We start from the raw sequence: 19,369 nt of genomic DNA on the forward strand, positions 1-19,369 counted from the left end.
AGTGTTCTGGCTGGAGCTCTGCCATTGTTTGAGATTCCTGACGTGAGTGTCTGGCTGGAAGGGTAAGCCTGGTGACTGGGTAAATCCTGCTCTCTCTCTGCTTTCCCATGACTCTCCATCTCCACTGAGACCAGTAACTATTTTCTAGTCTGCCTCGATCAACACATGCTTTCATTTTTATAGTTTGAATTAAAACAGAGATTTAGAGTTTGATTTAGAGTATAAACTAATAATGTGAAGTATTAAGAGTTTTAGCATATAAACCAAACATAAAAGTATAATTGCTGTCTTGCTATTGGAATTATCCAACATTCGAAAGAAAATTAATTTGATTTGTTGATGTTTTCCAGTCGACCAGCAGTTGAAGTAGCCACACTGGCCTGGAGGCTTAAAATAATCCTTTAAACACAGGGTTCTCAAATATATATTTTAAAATGCTAAGGGAAATTACGTAAACATCCACTCCACCCTTGAGAAAACTACTAACATATGTGTTCCAGATTTTCAGCACCACAGTGTATAGAGCTCCAGCATTGTTTTCTTTGCACATTTACAGTGTTTATGTAGTTATATATTTATATTTATATTTGCTTCTGTGCTAAAATGACCTTGGCTGCCTGAATGAAACAAATGATCTGCAAAATTCGTGTTTGACAAAGTGCCCAAGGCAAACATTAAAGTATAAATGGGTTATGTGGTTATAAACCTGGGGCGAAACATCAAGAATAATGGAGAAATGTATGCAAAGATTGGGTTTGGACATTTCAGTAGCTTTTATTTATGTAAAGAGATTCATAGTGCTCACATTGTGGCAAATACTGCAAATGTATGTGAAAATGCTAGAGGGAGAAAAAAATACAAATAAATCTCATCCGGCGAGATTCTGTCTTCTTCAATTCAAATATTATTTCCTTTTATTATTCAGCTTAAAAAAACACTCAACATTTGGCCCTGATTTCTGACAGGAAAAATATGCAAATAAAAAACATCAGCGTGCAGATATTCAGGGCTCAAATTAAAAGAAGCTTCAAAGAAATAAAAAAATAAATCCACCACCAAAGAGTGCAACAAACAAAACTAAAAGTTTATAAAGCAAGCAGAAAAAACATTTATTTGGAAACTTTATTATTTTTTGTACATCTCCACCATCCAAACTTACAATTCAAGCCCTGAATCTGAGTTTTAAAAAATTGTAGATCCAAAACAAAAAGTGTATCTTGCAATATACATAGTTCATAATATTTAACTCGCTTGTTTGGGTGACATCAGCTAAGGTAAAAATTGGGCAGTATTCAATCACTTGTTGTGATATGGCTACAGTGTGAACTGTGCACTTCTTTAAACATTATGAATGTTTAGTGGTATATGCAGCTTGTTAGAAATCGCAATTAGCACCTTTACTTTGATTTTAACTTAAGGGTTAGCACCTCCCCCAATAATAACTAGGAAGCATCAATGGTAGACGTCCTTAGATGACAAGGTCCTTGTCGACATCCTCTGAAAGCAGAAAAGAGACAAAGTTAGCAAGGATTTTTTGCTGTATATAGAATTTATGTTTTAGCTATGTGTTTAAGCATAACAAAACACTTGTTCTATACTGTAAACTATGGATGATATTTCATTTGTAAGTTACAACTTTTTTTCAGTACAAAGCAATAAGGTTTACAGAAATACAGTTGAAGTCAGAATTTTTAGCCCCCCTGTTTATTTTTTCCCCAATTTCCGATTAATGGAGAGAAGAATTTTTTAAACACATTTCTAAATTAATAGTTTTAATAACTCATTTCTAATAACTGATTTATTTTATCTTTGCCATGATGACAGTAAATAATATTTTACTAGATATTTTTAAAGACACTTCTATACAGCTTAAAGTAACATTTAAAGGCTTAACTAGGTTAATTAGGTTAACTAGGAAGTTTTGGGTAATTAGGCAGGTTATTGTAACGATGTTTGTTCTGTCGACGGTCAGAAATAAATATAGCTTAAAGGGGCTAGTAATTTTGACCTTAAAATGTTTTTTTTTTCATTAAAAACTGCTTTTATTCTAGCCGAAATAAAACAAATAAGACTTTCTCCAAAGGAAAAAATATTGTCAGACATACTGTGAAAATTTCCTGGCTCTGTTAAACATCATTTGGGAAATATTTAGAAAAGAAAAAAGGTGGGCTAATAATTCTGACTTCAACTGTATATTTACATTAATACAGCACAATACTAATACTTTAAGCTTGTTAGTAAATTTGGTAGCAAAACACTTGACCTATGCATTCATCCATTATAAAAATCTCCACTCTAAATATATCGTAACATATTTAGAGTTATGAATTGCATTATGGGCTTGCTCTGCTCTGTCAACTTTGGATGTTGAAAATTCAACTCTGCAGTATAACTAATGACTTTTATTGAAATTAGATTTAGTGTTTGAAACAATATATTGTATAAGAAATATTGTGTTTAGAAAAATAAAAATCACTTCCAAATATTAAAAATGTCAATACATTTTTTTTTTCAAAAATTTTAACATCAAAAGTTGTTGGAGAAAATATCAAGGTTCCATAATCCAATTTGAAAACAATTTGAAAAATACTACTATAAACAGTTAAAGTTATTATTAACTATTATTAGCTATTATTTAGTTATTATAAGTTATTAGCCCCCCTGTTTATTTTTTCCCCAATTTCTGTTTAACGGAGAGAAGATTTTTTCAACACATTTCTAAACATAATAGTTTTAATAACTCATTTCTAATAACTGATTTATTTTATCTTTGCCATGATTACAGTAAATAATATTTGACTAGATATTTTTCAAGACACTTCTATACAGCTTAAAGTGTCATTTAAAGGCTTAACTAGGTTAATTAGGTTAACTAGATAGGTTACGGTAATGAGGCAACTCAACAATGGTTTGTTCTGTAGACTATCGAAAAAAATAGCTTAAAGGGGCTAATAATTTTGACCTTAAAATGATTTTTTTAAATTAAAAACTGCTTTTATTCTTGCCGAATTAAAACAAATTAGACTTTGTCCAGATGAAAAAAATATTATCAGACATCCTGTGAAAATGTCCTTGCTCTGTTAAACATAATTGGGAATTATTTAAAAAAGAAAAAAAAATCAAAGGGGGGCTAACAATTCTGACTTCAACTGTATCTATCTAAAGAGAAAGACATGTATCCATATGGGTCACACTTTTGTTTATTTATTAATAATAAGTTTATTTCAACATTTACTGATCCATTATTAATTAATTCAAAGTTGTTCTTGGTAACATTATTTAATTCACTGTGGGTTAACAATAGCTAAAAATATTTTCATACCTTAACCAAGATGAATAAATGCTATAATAAATGTATTGTTCAGTGTTTGTTGATGCTATAGTAAAACATCAGCTAACGTTATACCTAATGGACCCCTATTGTAAAGTGTTACCCATAGATAAATCACATGATCAGAAACTCACGCTCTTTGATCCCGAAGCAGTTTGCCCACTCCTCCAGAGCGATGTACTTGTCTTGGTCAGCATCGCACTGCTCAAAGAAGCTGGTGGTGCAGTGCTCCATTGGGATAAGAGGAGCACGCAGAGGGGCCAGCTCAGTGTGGGACAGGAACCTAATGAAACGTAAAGAATTTATGTACATGAAACATATAGAATAATATGATGAAACTAGCTCAGTTGTGAAAATGAACAACATACCCGTCAACAGGGTGCTGGTCAAGCTGGCCAAACTGCCAGTGAACGGGGAAGATGTACATGTTGTAGTTCTTTTCAAAGTCCAGGGCCAAAAGGTCCAGAGAGTGATCACCAGCCTGAAGCCTCTTCTCATTCTCGTAAATCTTCTTCACCTGCAACCACAGGATAAGGTTTGCTGGAATTTAGAGGTTTCTTTGTGGGTTTAATTCCCATACAGAAATCTGATATGTGGTCATATATGAGTATCTCAACGGACACCTTGATGTCAAAACAACATCAAATTGACATCAAGTATGATGTTAAAAAAAACATGGCAAAATAGCTTATTATTTAATACCCTTTTAATAATAAAAAAAATAATGACACAAAATAATTATATATAATAATATAAGGAAAGTTTTATTCATCTGAAAGCTTCAATTCCTAGTCAAAATTTACACTGGATTCTGTATTCATTGTATGTATGTAAACTACCAAAAAAACATGTAAAAACTGTCCTGTAATCTAGTAATTCACGTTCCTGGAGGACCACCAACACTGCATGCTTTGGATGTCTCCTTTGTCTGTCCCACTCCTTACAGGTCTTTCAGTCTCTGCTAATGTGCTGAGGATCTGAATCAGGTGTGTTTGGTTAAGGAGACATGGTAAATGTGCAGAGTTGTTGGTCCTCTAGGAACGTGGTTGAGAAACACTGCTGGCTGTTTGTAGCCAAAGTAAGATGTAAATTTGATGTAATTTTGACATCAAAATAGTAAATTTATATCAAATTAAAATTCATGGCGTAAGTTTATAATTGACTATTTGCATATATTTGATTTTATTTTTGTCATAAATTCATATTAATCAAATTACATTAATTCAGATTGCTGAAAATCTGTAGAAATAGTTTCATTTTGAATAATATAAGGAAAGTTTTATTTATCTGAAAGCTTCAATTATACTGGATTCTGTATCCATAGTATGTATGTAAACTACCTTGATGTCATCAAATTGACATCTGACATTTACGTCAAAAACATGTAAAAACTGCAATCCTGCAATCCAGTGTTTCTAAACCACGTTTCTTGAGGACCATCAACACTGCATGTTTTGGACGTCTCCTTTGTCTGTCCCACCTATTACAGGTATTTCAGTCTCTGCTAACGTGCTCTGATGATCTGAATCAGGTGTGTTTGGTTAAGGACACACGGAAAATGTGCAGAGCTGTTGGTCCTCCAGGAGTGTGGTTGAGAAACACTGCTGTAATCGATTATGGCTTTTTGTTGCCAATGTTAGATGTCAATTTGATGTCATGTTGACATCAAGGTAGTACATTAATATCAAATAAAAAATTCATGGCCATAGTTTATAATTGACTTTGCATTTATTTGATTTTATTTTTGATCATAAATTCATATTCAATTCATATTCAAAGTACATTAATTCAGATTGCTTGTAGAAGTAACTACCATATTTTTATTAATATTTTAGTTTTCTATCTTTTCTATATTCTAGATGTCTTTACATTGTTATGCCGAGTTTAATGGAAAGTCAGCTAGTCAAACTGTATCCTAAAGTTTTTTTTCAGACTATGAAGAGCTCAAAGTTGAACTGACCCTGAGTTTCTGCTTCTCGGTGAGCAGGTTGTTGTCCTCATCCCGCTCATACAAAGTCACCAGCACGTTCTTCAGCCAGTCCCTCATGCGCAGGGGGAACTCATTCAGCTCATTCTCCAAGCAGGGAGCGATGTCTAAACAAAAGTACACACAATAAAGCAATCCATTTCAAATAAATAATAAACACAAACAGCACGCTAGTGCTCCTCCTGGGCTGGCATATACCGTAGCATTATAGTCTAAAAGGGGGCAAATTACAGCCCTCTGGCTAATATTAGTGTCATAGCTGTTAGGGCCTAATTCGTTTACGCCAGAAACACATTTAGCGAGTTTCTGACTGAGACTCCCTGCTTAGCGATGAGACAACGACACAGCAGGAGCTCCATCTGAGCCCTTCCCTCCCGACTCATCCCATCAGCTGTACAGCGGTGGTGGATCAGGCAGATTTAAGGGGATTCAGTGTGCTTTGTGCAAGCTCGGGCTCGTCCTGTACTCAGTGTTTGGAGAGGGCAACAGGGACGCCTCAAAGCTACAAGCCATCAATCACTCCAAAGCACTCAGCATTGATGGCCGGGTTTGTGAGTGGTCTGAGTTTTACACTCAAAAGTCTGTGCGAATCAGGGTCAGAAATTAATGGCTTGGGAAAAATGATCATAAAATGTACCAAAAAAAGGCCAAAGATTCACGATTAGACAGAGTTGTCTAATGTTACATCAGAGTAATGTTACATCAAAATTTTTATGTTTTTAGGCAATGAGCATTCTAACGCATCACACATGTTTCTGCTGATTGCAGTAGCCAATCAAAGGAGTCTAAAACAGTGTCCAAACTTATGATTTTTTAATATTATCATTAATAACAAAGTGTTTATTTACTTAACGACATGTTTTGTCTGTGTGTCAGATTATGATGTGCAATTTTATAAACACTAAACATTTTTTTAAATGTATTCTAAATTATTACTCACTATTGCAATACCAACAGCAGTTATCAACACTATACTTTTGGTTATATTACTGCATCCCTACATTGAGTTCCTGTTTTTTTTTATTATATAATTTATATATACACTGTAAAAATAACATTTGTTCCTTTACAGTACTACGGTATTTAAATTTTTAATGTAATGATAGTGAATGGTGCCTGAGTTTTTAAAGCACCAAAAAGCACACCCATCCATTATAAAATGAATAATCTGTTGTGAATTAATGTAATATAATTGGTACAAGTAAAAGATCCATATTTAAAACTTTATAAACTCATATGACTGGTTTCCAGCAACTGCCATACTTTTATATTTGGTGGATGCGCTTTTTGTGACTTTAATATCTCGGGCACCATTTACTGTCATTACAAATTGAGCCAGGATATTATTTAATATTACTCAGATTGTGTTTGTCTGGAAGAACAAATACACAAATCATAAACAGGATAGCTTTAAAGGGATTAAATTATGGACACATTTTTGGAAACATTTTATCGGTTTAATTCTATATAATACTAAATGCTTATTTACGTATTCAACATAAAAGATTGTATAAATACATTTAATTATAATCAATTTACACCTTTCATGGAAGAAAATGTATTTCAATCCTACACTGTAAAACCCACGAATTGGTAACTCAAGTTGGACTGGAAAGTAACTCAAACCATTTAAGTTCAAAAACTATTCCTAATGAGTACTGTGAACTTAATCCATTTGAGTAAATGAAGCAATTTGAGCACAGTAAAACCCAATAAATGAAGAGAACTTAAACCAACTGAGTACTGTAAAACTCAATAAGTTAAGGCAACTCAAACCGTTTGAGGAAACCGATTGCTACAAACCATTTGAGTTAAGAAACTAATCTATATGAGTACTGTGAACTTACTGCATTTAAGTTGAAGCAATGAGGTATTAATTAACTCATTAACTTAAAAACTGAGTTCAAAACTCTTCTCGAATATGTAGAATTAACTTTGAATAATTTTTTTGTTAACTACACGCATTTAATTAGCTAATGTCGACTGTTGGGTTTTACAGTGTATAGTTTGAACATTTCCCAGTTGTATTTCTCAGTAACTGTATGTGCTCACATTTGCAGGGTCCGATGTAATCCATGTGCAGCTTGTGGCCCTTCTTGGTGCCCTCCAGAGAGCATTTGGTGGCAAAGAAGTGGCAGGAGGACTCGTAGGTCTTGTTGTTAGTGCCGCAGACCTGTGAAATAAACAGCGTAAATACGAGCAGCCAGAAATGCCACGGATGTCAGGAGACTGACAGGTTTGAGTTCCCCCACAGTATTATACTAATGTTTTCTGACGTTATTTGCCCAATACATAAAGCAACGTTTCAATCAAGCTGCTGAAACTGTGCGCATGTATACTTCTAGGCATTGCTGTCACCATACGGAAGTGAAATGAAGGGAATGAGAAAAGACACGCACATGCTCGAAGTCTCCGACTGGAGCGGGGCAGGTCAGAGGGTCCTGGCACACACACATGGGCTGGTTGCTGTCATCTACCTCACACACTTTGCCCTTCTTGCAGTGGTGGTTTAGGCAGGGGTCTAAAAGAAAAAAAGATTTTCTAAATGGCATACAGTTGAAGTCAGAATTTTTAGCCCCCCTGTTTATTTTTTCCCCAATTTCTGTTTAACGGAGAGAAGATTTTTTTCAACACATTTCTGAACATAATAGTTTTAATAACTATTACTAATAACTGATTTATTTTATCTTTGCCATGATGACATTCATGATGATATTTTTCAAGACACTTCTATGCAGCTTAAAGTGACATTTAAAGGATTATCTAGATCAATTAGGTTAATTAGGCAGGTTAGGGTAAATGGGCAAGTTATTGTATAATGTTTGTTCTGTAGACTCTCGAAAAAAAGGGGGCTAATAATTTTAACTTTAAAATGTTTAAAAAAAAAAAAAAAATCTGCTTTTATTCTTGCCGAAATAAAACAAATATTATCAGACATACTGTGAAAATTTCCTTGCTCTGTTAAACATCATTTGGGAAATATATATATTTTTTAAATTTCAAAGGGGGTTTAATAATTCTGATTCCAACTGTATATTCCAAATGGTCTTTTCAGTGTACTTTCATAACCCCAAATAATTGTTTTAGTTATTAGTTAGTTATTAGTTATAAATTACTTAGAAAGTATTTTTTTAAATTAATTTGATTAAAAAACATTAATTTGTATTTTATTTAAAAAAAAATATTTTTCAGTGTATTTTAATAATAATTTTATATATATGTTTGTTAATCAATATATAATAATTATTTATTTTTTATTTTACATGTAAAATAAATAAATAATAAATACATTTATATAAATAATATTTTTATATAGATGTATACTTTTAATATACTTTTAATAAATTTTTTTATTATATATTTATTGTATTTAAAAAAATAAATTGGTTGTTATTTCTTTTGTTTGAAGTGTTTTTCGTTATATAATTTCACTAATGTGTAATTTTGTAATATTTTATTTTATATAGCATTTTTATCAAATTATGTTACGCATTTCAATATATATTTGATTTTAAAATATATTTTAATGTATACTAAGTTGTTTAAAAAAAAATTTCTTTTAAAGATTACAAAGATTAAAATTTTGTTTTTAAATGTGTTTTAAATATCTTTATTCAATTTTAAATGTAATTTATAATTAATGTTTAATTTAATGAATTTTTTTCAAAGAGCATATATTGAGAGTTTTCTTTAAATTATATAATTATTTATAATAATAATATTTTAACAATAAATAATGGTATTAAAAATAAATATTGGTATTAACAAAATAATAACATTTATTTATTTATTCATTCATTCGTTTTCCTTCGGCTTAGTCCCTTTAATTCATCACGGGTCGCCACAGCGGAATGAACCACCAACTTATCCAGCATATGTTTTACACAGCAGATGCAATCCCAGCTGCAACCCAGTACTGGGAAACATCCATACACACTCATTCACACGCATACAATACGGCCAATTTAGTTTATTTAATTCACCTATAGCGCATGTCAATGGACTGGGGGTGGGGGGTGTTAACCGGAGCACCCGGAGGAAACCCACGCGAACACAGGAAAAACATCCACACAGAAATGCCAACTGACCCAGCTGGGACTCAAACCAGCAATCTTCTTGCTGTGAGGCGACAGTGCTAACCACTGAGCCACCACGTTGCCTTTATTTATTTATTTATTTATAAAGGCATGTTTTCACAAATGTTTGTCCTCTAGTGGATTTACATTTCTAACTATTTTGTGGTGGGCATGTGGCTGGATGACTGGCACTGGCATCAACCAGCTCCTGTATAACTATAGTCTGTCTGAAAACATAATTACAACTGTCTACTTTTGACTTATGCACAGCCTGTCATTACGCTTGTTCTTCTATATAATCTACACACGTTATCACAACTTAACTCATAAGGGACAGCAGACATGATGCACACAGCAGATAAATCTCCTAGTAGGAAACAAATCTGTATCACTGTAACCTTAAACACGTGGAAAATGAACTCACTCTCAGCAATAACATCCTCCACGACCTCAATGGCTTCATCAAACTCTCCGGTCTCCACCTGGACTGGGTTTGCTCCCACTTCCAGCTCCTAAAATGTCAAAACAGAAAATATTATTGGTATGGATCGTGTGCAGCCGAACCCAGCTTTAAACACAGCTTTCCTTTTTTATGTGAGGAAAATATGTAAAAGCTGAACTTCAAAAGCATAAGTGAGCGAATGACCCACATTACTGACATCTGTGTGCACATGTGGCGAAGCAATGAATTGTAATTATTCCCTTTTAGATATATTTTCAAACTTTTATGGATTCCAGGCCCCCAGGGAATTAAACAGGAAGTTGCACACAAAGACATCTGGTCCCATAATGGGGTTTATTTCTGGACTTGACTTGGCTCCTTAAGATACACTTAAAAAAAAAAAAAAAAAAAAAGAGATGCACTTAAATATTAATGTAATGCAGGGTATCCACAGGGTCTTAAAAAGTCTTAAAATCTCCTAAATCTCAAAAACAAAATTTGCTGATTGTGTTGTAGGTCTTAAATCTTTTTTTAAACAGGTATTATTTTCCTTTGTTCATGTAGTTACTCAATCTGGCCATCACTAACATTCTACCTTAATAAAACATGACTTTTCTATTTAAAATGTTATTTTGAACTCTCATAACATAATGTTTTAATTATTTTCTATACAATAACATTTGTTTAATAGTTCTCCATGTAATTACTGCTGAGAACACTGACCTGGACAGATATTTGTGCACACATTTAGTTTATTATTGTTTTTAAAATAAATAAATATATAAATATATATATATATATATATATATATATATATATATATATATATATATATATATATATATATATATATATATATATATATATATACATATATATATATATATATATATATATATATATATATATATATATATATATATATATATATATATATATATATATATATATATATATTCATATTAAAGAAAGGTTATTACCTCTTCAACAGCTGGCTCCTCTTCAGTCTGAAAAACGAAATTAATACAAAAAATGAAAAAATGAAAAATGAATACAGACTTTAACACATTTAAATGTAAAACAACTTTACTATGAACATTACAAAAATAAAAAATGCTTATTAATTTTGATATAAAACTTGTTTCAATTTAATTTTTTGCCATTCAAACAAAAGTACTCATTGAAAAAACATCAAAAGTGTTTATTATATACACATGTATTTACAGTTTGGAAAAAAAATGAAGAGACCACTAAACATTCAGTTTTTCTGGATTAACTGAATGTTAGTATTTGTTTTATTCTATAAAGTACTTGTTTGTTTACTTATTTGTTCATTTAATGACAATTGGTAAAGAAAATGCAAATGATAATTCAGTGCTATTCTACTAAATCGTTCATTCATTCATTTTCCTTCGGCTTAAGGCTGATTTATACTTCTGTGTCAATTGCACGCGTATGCTCCAGCGAAGCCTGTGCTTGGTCACATAGCCCTTACCATCGCTGACGCCAAAGGTGATGTGCACCTCTCCAAAAACATGCCACCTTTTTTCACCATTTGTCAAAGAATGTTTTAAATTACAACCCTGTTATTTTAAATTGATTAATGTCACCATGAATCTACAGAACACAACCAAAATTACCCAAACACATAACTATAAGCTGTAAATTTAAAGATTGTTCAATCGCTCTCTTTTTTTTTATCGCTGCATCTTACTTAAAATTATTAATTAATTTATTTTTGTCTTTTTTTTTTTTTTAGCTTTACTTACTGGAGCAGCCAGAGTCTTGCCAGCGAGGCAGAACAGGAAGAAGATCCAAACCCTCATCTTGAGTTTCAGCCTAAGCAAAAAGAAAAAAAAAAACAAATCCTCACATTAACTCCCAGAGCACCCAAAGCTCAAGGTAATCTTAAGCATACAGAGCATCACATGATCATATCAGTATTATGCACATAACTAGTCTTATCCTGAAATATAAGGAGTGTAGACAACAGAAACACACACATACATTCCTTTCAACCTCATATACCGCTGTGGTATCAGTCCAGCTGTGGCTTGAGATCAATAACGTAACAGATCAAGACCTCAGCGGCTGAACCACACGCGTTCAGGCCACCAGACCTGCTCTGTATTCTAGACGACAGAGAAGTAGCCTACAGAAGTCAGTCTCTACAGACGCTGAAGCTGATTGAGATAAGAGCTCTGTCTGTCTTTGTTCTGCTGGCTCGACTGCTCTCCTCTCGCTCAAAGAGACAGACTGATGTGAGATGTTCTCCTTGAGCAACGACACTTTCCTGCGGGGCGATACGGGCTTTTTGTCTGAAAGCATTCGCTACCTTGTCCATTTTCTCCGTACCAGAGATCTCTCTTCCTTTTGGTTGCCTTGTCTCTTTCTATCAATATAGATATGCTTTGTTTATGGCTGAAAGGTTCAAAGCAGTCATTGCAGCGTTGATCAAATCTTCTGACATTTTTGGGTGCACTAAAGATAAAAGATGAAAGCTAGACAGTATTGTTTCTCTGTACAAACACAGATCCGGTACTAGCTACAAAAACAATAGACACCCTGCAATTTGTGAACATGAAAGGCATGATTGTGATGCTTCCATACAAACTGCTATGACTAGGTTTGGCTGTTAAAATGATCGGGTATTGAGGAAGCGTTCGTCAGTTCTTGTAATAAGTTTGATGAATATGCATCGTGACATTTTTGGACTTTATAAGTGATTTGGATCCGAGCTAATTCCCTCCCCTCAAGCTGTGCCGGGTCTGTTTGTGCTTGAGTGGGTAATGGGTGGGATTACTTCATATTATCTGCGCATTCATAATTGGCCGAGTTGTAAAATTCTTAAGGGATTTAAGGAGTCTTCTTGAAAGCACTGACCTGAAAATAATTTGCCCAGCAACTGCTGAGAATCTCCTTGGCTTGTTGCTCAAGGTTGTGAAATTCCTTGTTTTGTCAAGAAAAAAAAAACCTTGAGGTGAGATGAGCTCATAAATTCTAATGAATATGACAGAGCTCCTTCTAGTGACATATGCCAAACATTTCCTATCATTTTATCTACTTGGGGCTAGGTTTGCTAATGGTCTGGGTTTCTTTTAACCTTTTTAAACCCTGTTAAAAAAAATTTACTGTCAGAATTTACTAAAGGTATGGTTTGAAAAGATGTGGACACGGTGACCTTATACACTGTAATAAACGATTAGTTGACTTTGCTATCATTGAATTAGATTATACCATTAACATCTCACATGAAGTGATCAAAGTGGTTCAATAGGTTTCCTATTTAAAGCTTTACCCCTCTGTAGTTACGTTGGGTACTAAGACCAATGAAAAATTAATTATACTCTCAATCCAGCATAACAATCAAGGAAATTGGCATATGATGGCTGCAGCAAGCATAATAATATATTGTGGCGACAGTACCTGAAATTAGTCCCCAGCTAGGTAACTTCCAATGTTCAATTCAATTCAATTCATGTTTATTTTATAGCACTTTTACAATGTAGATTGTGTCAAAACAGCTTAACATAGAAGTTCTAGTAAATTAAAACCAGTTTTCAGAGTTGAAGATCAGTTTAGTTCAGTTCAGTGTGGTTTAAATTTTACTGCTGAAAGTCTAAACACCGAAGAGCAAATCCATTGATGCGCAGCTCCACAAGTCTCAACCAAGCAAGCCAGTGGCTACAGTGGCGGGGAACAAACTTCCCCAATTGACGAAAGTGAAGGAAAAAACCTCAAGAGAAACCAGGCTTCAATGTGAAACCAATGTCACCAGAGCAAAGTTTGTGTATTTGCAGAGTTGATGAAAGTTAGCGACATTGACATATGCTACGTAATTTCATTGCGGCATTGACATATTGGCCTAGAAGATAGCAAAACTTTTTGTTTTCAGTCAGTCTTAGTACACAATGTAACTACAGAAGAGTCAAACTCTTTGGTCAATTTTGGCCATGCTAATGGTTTAATCCGATTCAATGATTTATCCTAGCTGAGCTAAAAGTTCTCCAGCCAGACCCAGAGATTGGCTGACTGGATTCAAAGATGCTAAAAACTCAACTAATTTAAAAAGGTGGACTAATCCTTTAAGTTAATGAACTAAACGCTTAATTATTGGCATTGTGTTAACTGACTTTTTTAAAGTGAAGTAACTTATTGCTTTTTAAAGTGTAGCATATGTGTTAACTTTTGAGGTGCAAAATTTATCTGATATTATTAGTCATGATTATTTAATGTCTCCCAAAAAATTAGGGCTTAGATTATGTTGTGCTTGTAAGTAGTAGAGTGCCTACATCTGAATATCTTTGACTCTGCTTGTTTGTGACACTATTCACAATTACATGACAATAACATTTTAAAAATGTACATTTCCTTGTGTTTTTGCATGTAAGTGACATTATCAAAACATTTGTAAACACAGACCAGCAAAATATTACGAAATATGCTGTATTATGCATGCCAAGCCAGTTGGCGATGTGACTGGAAACATCTTCATGATGTCACTGTTTTCACAAAATCATATTGATAGTAGTGTCAATTTAAGAATGTCGTTTCAAGTCTCAAAAATTGACAAAAAATGGACAGAAAAGTAAAAAAAAACTAATTTTGTACATTAGTTAAAATACATAATATTGTTACATTGTATAGTTTCCTTGTGAGAATGATAGCATTCTTACTCTAAAAAATACTGGTTTGTTTTGCAACCCAACATTGACTCAAATATGGACAAACCAATTGTTGTCTAAAAAGTGCAATGTAAATGTAATTGAAAAAATAACCCAATGTTGGGTTTGTCCATATCTGATCCAACACTTGATTATGACAATGCAGCATTTTAGTGTATTTGATTCCCCAAAAATAACCAATTGGGAACTAAACGGGAATATGCAAATGTAAGCAAATGTTAGCGGACATTTCTCTCTTTGCTGGATCGTTTAACAAACAAACAGTGTCCTCTTATGGATGTTTCATAAGAAATGTTACAATTAAAAAAAAAAATCTGGGTTATTTCAACACAACACTGGGTCCCATATGGACAAACTCAACTGATGGGTTAAAAAAGGTTCATTTAAATGAAATTGAAAAAATGAACATCGTTTGTCCATATTGGGATACAACATCCCATTTTTACAGTGCATTAGTAGACATTATCAGTAGATAACCTACAGCACTTTTTACTTCAATCTGCACTTTTATGGGATTGTGGTCTCTTGCCTATTTAGTATACTGTACTCTATCTGACATTTAATCTCCTCCCCTCCACATCTGACTGCATGGGTAAACTCCGATTTGCCTTCATACAATCAACCTTTGTCACTGTGATATACAAAAAAATGTTTTTTATTTTTCACTGTAATCTCTCTCATATATGCCAGAATTCCATAGATTATAGATTACATTTAGCCTATTGTTGCTATTGCTAAGTTTACCATAGAACACTTGTTTTTAAGTGCATGACGCATGATCTCTTGTATTCATTACATGAAATCTGTGTAACCAGGTGCATAAACCCTTCAGTGGCTGTTTTCTTTGGAAAAATAGCTGGTTCCTTATGACTTGAGATGCCCCATCTCTCTAATGCACCTAGACATGGAAAACTACAGAGACTCTGTCACTCGTTGACATTTTGAAACTTGGCAGACAAAGAATCTTTTCACTTTCTGTCAAACAAAAATGCCCTATTTTCACAAGCTGAGGCTGTGTGAGTCATAGGACGAAGGAAGCAACCCGACATCATGTCCTGTATTTAATTTGGAGGTCCGCTCTGTTCTCTTCAGGCATCTTGGCACATTTACGTAAGTCACTTTCTTTGGCTAAACTAAAAGTCTATAACTCTGGTGGAATCACTTTAGAGCAAAACAACTTATTTTATTTGGAAGGTCACTTCCAAAATCAAACATCCCTGAACCCGAAGGTATAAAGGATGCCTTTTTTACCCAGTATTTAATTTAGAGTTTAGTTAGGTAAGCAGGTTGTGGGGTGTAAACCCCGAGCAAAACAGCAGCTCAGTACTCTGCTTTTTCTTCCGAAGAGTCATTTTCCAGAAGCTCTGCAGGCGCAGTTCTCTCCCTCTCTGGAGCGACAAAACAGGTGGCTCAATCTCTTGACAAACAAATGAGCTGCAAAACTGTATCCACCATATTTGAATTGCAGCCAACTCATCATTACAGATTTAAATATTAAACAATACATGACCTCTGATTTCTTTAACAAACCTCACCCAAGGTAGTTGTATATTAAACACACACAGACACTAAAAAAGCCAAATATCATCATCAATGCCCAGCACTGGGATCGAGAGTTTGGCATAGTGGGCATGCTTGATTTATGGAGCAGGAAGCCACTTGGCATGAGGAGTAAACCTCTGCACGAGCCACCTGTCCATTATGACACAATTACTTCCCTGCATCTGTGCAATGTTTGGAGCTAAACAGAAAAACAGACCCCTTTTTAGCTAAAGCCCCCTTGAAACAGTGAACCTGCCACATGGAAAAACATTTAACATGACAAAAACAAATCTGCACTGACATGCTAATGCTAAAACGTTATCCCAAATCAACACATCCCTAGATTTCTGGTTTCAAAGGAAATTAAACCTCTCTGTAACCTTATCGTGTTTTCTGCGGAAACAAGGAATTGCTACAAAGCTAAACCTTGTGCAGAAAAACAAAGTGGAAGAGAGGATATTTTATCCTCTGTTGAAAAGCAGTTGTACCAGGACCTCTGAGACAGACAAAGGACAGTCAAAAGAGAGTGACTGAGCAAAAAAGGATCCGTGTAACTTGAGTTAACAATCACCTGACCTTTCTAAGTGGTCAGCCCTTCCCCCAGCTCTGTGTGTAAGTTAAACCGCTCTGTTGTTATTACTACTGCTTCATCCCGAGCAACCGTCTTTGGGAAAGGAAATGAATTTCACCTTATGAATAAAAGCGTATCACCTTGAAAAGACCTTATCTTGTGGCCAATAAAATGTGACTTATTCATTTATATTCCTATCTGATCTTCAAGGTGAGCGCAAGCCACAAATCACTGCAGAAAAAAATGGGGTTAAAACTAGATTTGGGCTAATCCACATTCTTAACCTGATCCTTTAGCTCTTATAAAACTATGATCTTTTTTATATTTTAGAGAGCAAATCTTTACTTTCTTTAAGTAAACATTCTTTATTTTTATTTATATATATATATATATATATATATATATATATATATATATATATATATATATATATATATATTTTTTGACAATGAGCTATATGCACACGGACCTTTAATTTTCAGCCAGGCAGCCCAGAGGGTTTACAGTGAACTGTCTTTCCATTACAAAATTGTCACATTTAAGATCTGATTTCTTTAGAAATCAGCTATCTTCACTGCCTGTTAGATATACGATATGAAGTGGGTCTTAGATCGGACAAGATGCACTGCGTTAAATTCAATTTCCCCCCCGCCATGTCTTTAAAATATGACAGTTTATTTGACCCCAGTATTTTCAATAGAATTTCTGCACTAGCCTGTTGCTACTGACGGTGCTAGTGGTTACAACAGTCTTTCATTTTGTTTTACGCTTGAACAACTAAATTAATGCTTAAGTCTATTGAACTCAATGTATAAAATAGTCACTATAAGCTTTCACCGGAAGTTTATCGTTGGCTTTAAAACGCTAGCTGTGCGTAGAGCCTATTGTGAATGCATTGCAAATAGACTAAGCCATATCTGATCAACATATCTGATCCCCCCCCCCCCCCAACAAAAAAACTGGATTATTTCACTTATCTGATGAACATAATAGAAGATATTTTTTAATAGTATTCTTGTGTCTTATCACGAAAATTAACAACTGCACTGTAAAAAATATTCACTATTTATATGTTGCTTTTTAAGTACTACTATCTAAACATTCCCAGATCATTTGTAATTTATTGGAAAGCCTTTTATTTGTATTTTTTAAATCAAGTTATCAAAACCAAGTGATTTTGTGAATGAAAAAGAAATTATATCAGCAAAGCGGGTACAAAAACAATTCTCAAGTAAATGTATCTCGCTTTAAGAATGTTTAGATATCAAAAAATACTTTTTTTTCTTCAAAATATCTTCTTTTATGACGGAAGAAATTAATGTAATAAACGCTCATGCTGGTTTGAAACAACTTGACATCAAAGGATGGCATAATTAGCATAAACCTAGTTAAGCCTTTAAATGTCACTTTAAGCTATATAGAAGTGTCTTGAAAAATATCTAGTAAAATATTATGTACTGTCATCATGGCAAAGATAAAAGAAATCAGTTATTAGAAATGAGTTATTAAAGCTATTATGTTTAAAAATGGGTTAAAAAAAATCTTCTCTTCGTTAAACAGAAATTGGGGAAAACAAATCAGGGGATTTAATAACTTGGACTTCCACTGTAAATGAAATTCAAACTTGTTTGTATCGTCATGCAGGGTGAAAAATCTAAATGTCATCCATACCATACATTTATATATATATTTATATACAATATAAACATTTCTCATGAAATTTCTCGAAAACTTGTATGACATGCATCGGGATGCTTGAGAATTTGCTAGAAAAACTTTCTAACCAAAGTTTTACATAACAATACACTCTTCTGGCAGCTGTGGCCTGACAGTTTGTCTTCTCACGAATATTGTTTGTCTACAGCGGCGACATCTGCCTTGTTTCGACAAGGTCTCAAACAGCTGGTGAAAAATCGGCATTGAAACACGCATTCCTTTTGATGGGAGTAATTGTAAAGGGAGGGTCTATAAGGCCGAAGTCTATCTCCCTTCCCCCTCCATCCCTGACTCCGGCTTTACCCCTCCTGCTGCTTATGTGGCACACAATACCTCAATATTGTGCTGCTCTCTAAGCCCTATACAGCTCCCGTTCTGCATCAAACTTTGAGGAAACACCACAGTAAGGACGTCAGCTTGATAAATAGCTAGTTCACATTAAATTCACAAAGACTTTGTGATAAATAAGTGCAGAAAGTTCACACAAAATAACAGACACCTGCTTTCTATGGATGTTTTACAAAGACTTCAGTTGTCTCTGTAAATCTGTGCTTTCAGGAGAAAATGATGCTTACAACTTTGAGATAGTTTGCATGCAAATACACTTTCAGAAATGCAGATGTTTAAACTGTTTTGTTCAAGTGGTCATAAAAGGGATTTAAGTAAGTACCCTAAAGCTACATTTTAGTAGGTAAAGTGTGCATATTAGTACCTAAAAAGTACAAAACATTGACAATGGCAGCTTTTGTATCTGTACTTTTGAGTGTTTAGGACAAAAATGAAGCTACTGTTTGTTTTGACAATGGTTTTAACGGTGTTAGTAAGTCAATGTTTGACAGTAAGATTTTGGAGAATGAGAAGATGAGGCAAATGAAAGCTCTTACCTTCTGTCCGTCTTACAGAGAAGCCAGAGGAGAAGTCAGCTGGTGAAAGGCACCGAAACTTTCTGAAAGCAACACAAGTTCACACAGAAGACATTTGCTGTGGGCAGGTCCACTCAACCCCCTTCACTCTGATTT

The 19,369-nt window shown here is 33.9% G+C and overlaps 1 protein-coding gene across 1 annotated transcript; it reads right to left on the reverse strand.

Moving 5' to 3' along the window:
- Positions 1-749: 749 nt before the first annotated feature.
- On the reverse strand, positions 750-19,329 carry sparc (secreted protein, acidic, cysteine-rich (osteonectin)). Its single transcript, XM_056471816.1, has 10 exons — positions 19,235-19,329; positions 11,606-11,675; positions 10,817-10,843; positions 9,819-9,906; positions 7,718-7,839; positions 7,371-7,491; positions 5,292-5,425; positions 3,700-3,848; positions 3,466-3,614; positions 750-1,497 (listed from the first exon to the last, which is right to left on the reverse strand). Exons 2-10 carry the CDS (start codon positions 11,660-11,662, stop codon positions 1,469-1,471), a joined length of 876 nt encoding a protein of 291 aa, XP_056327791.1. The 5' UTR covers positions 11,663-11,675; positions 19,235-19,329; the 3' UTR covers positions 750-1,468.
- Between the last annotated feature and the right edge of the window lie 40 nt (positions 19,330-19,369).

Source organism: Danio aesculapii, chromosome 14 (genome assembly GCF_903798145.1).
Source record: "Danio aesculapii chromosome 14, fDanAes4.1, whole genome shotgun sequence".
Taxonomy (NCBI): domain Eukaryota; kingdom Metazoa; phylum Chordata; class Actinopteri; order Cypriniformes; family Danionidae; genus Danio; species Danio aesculapii.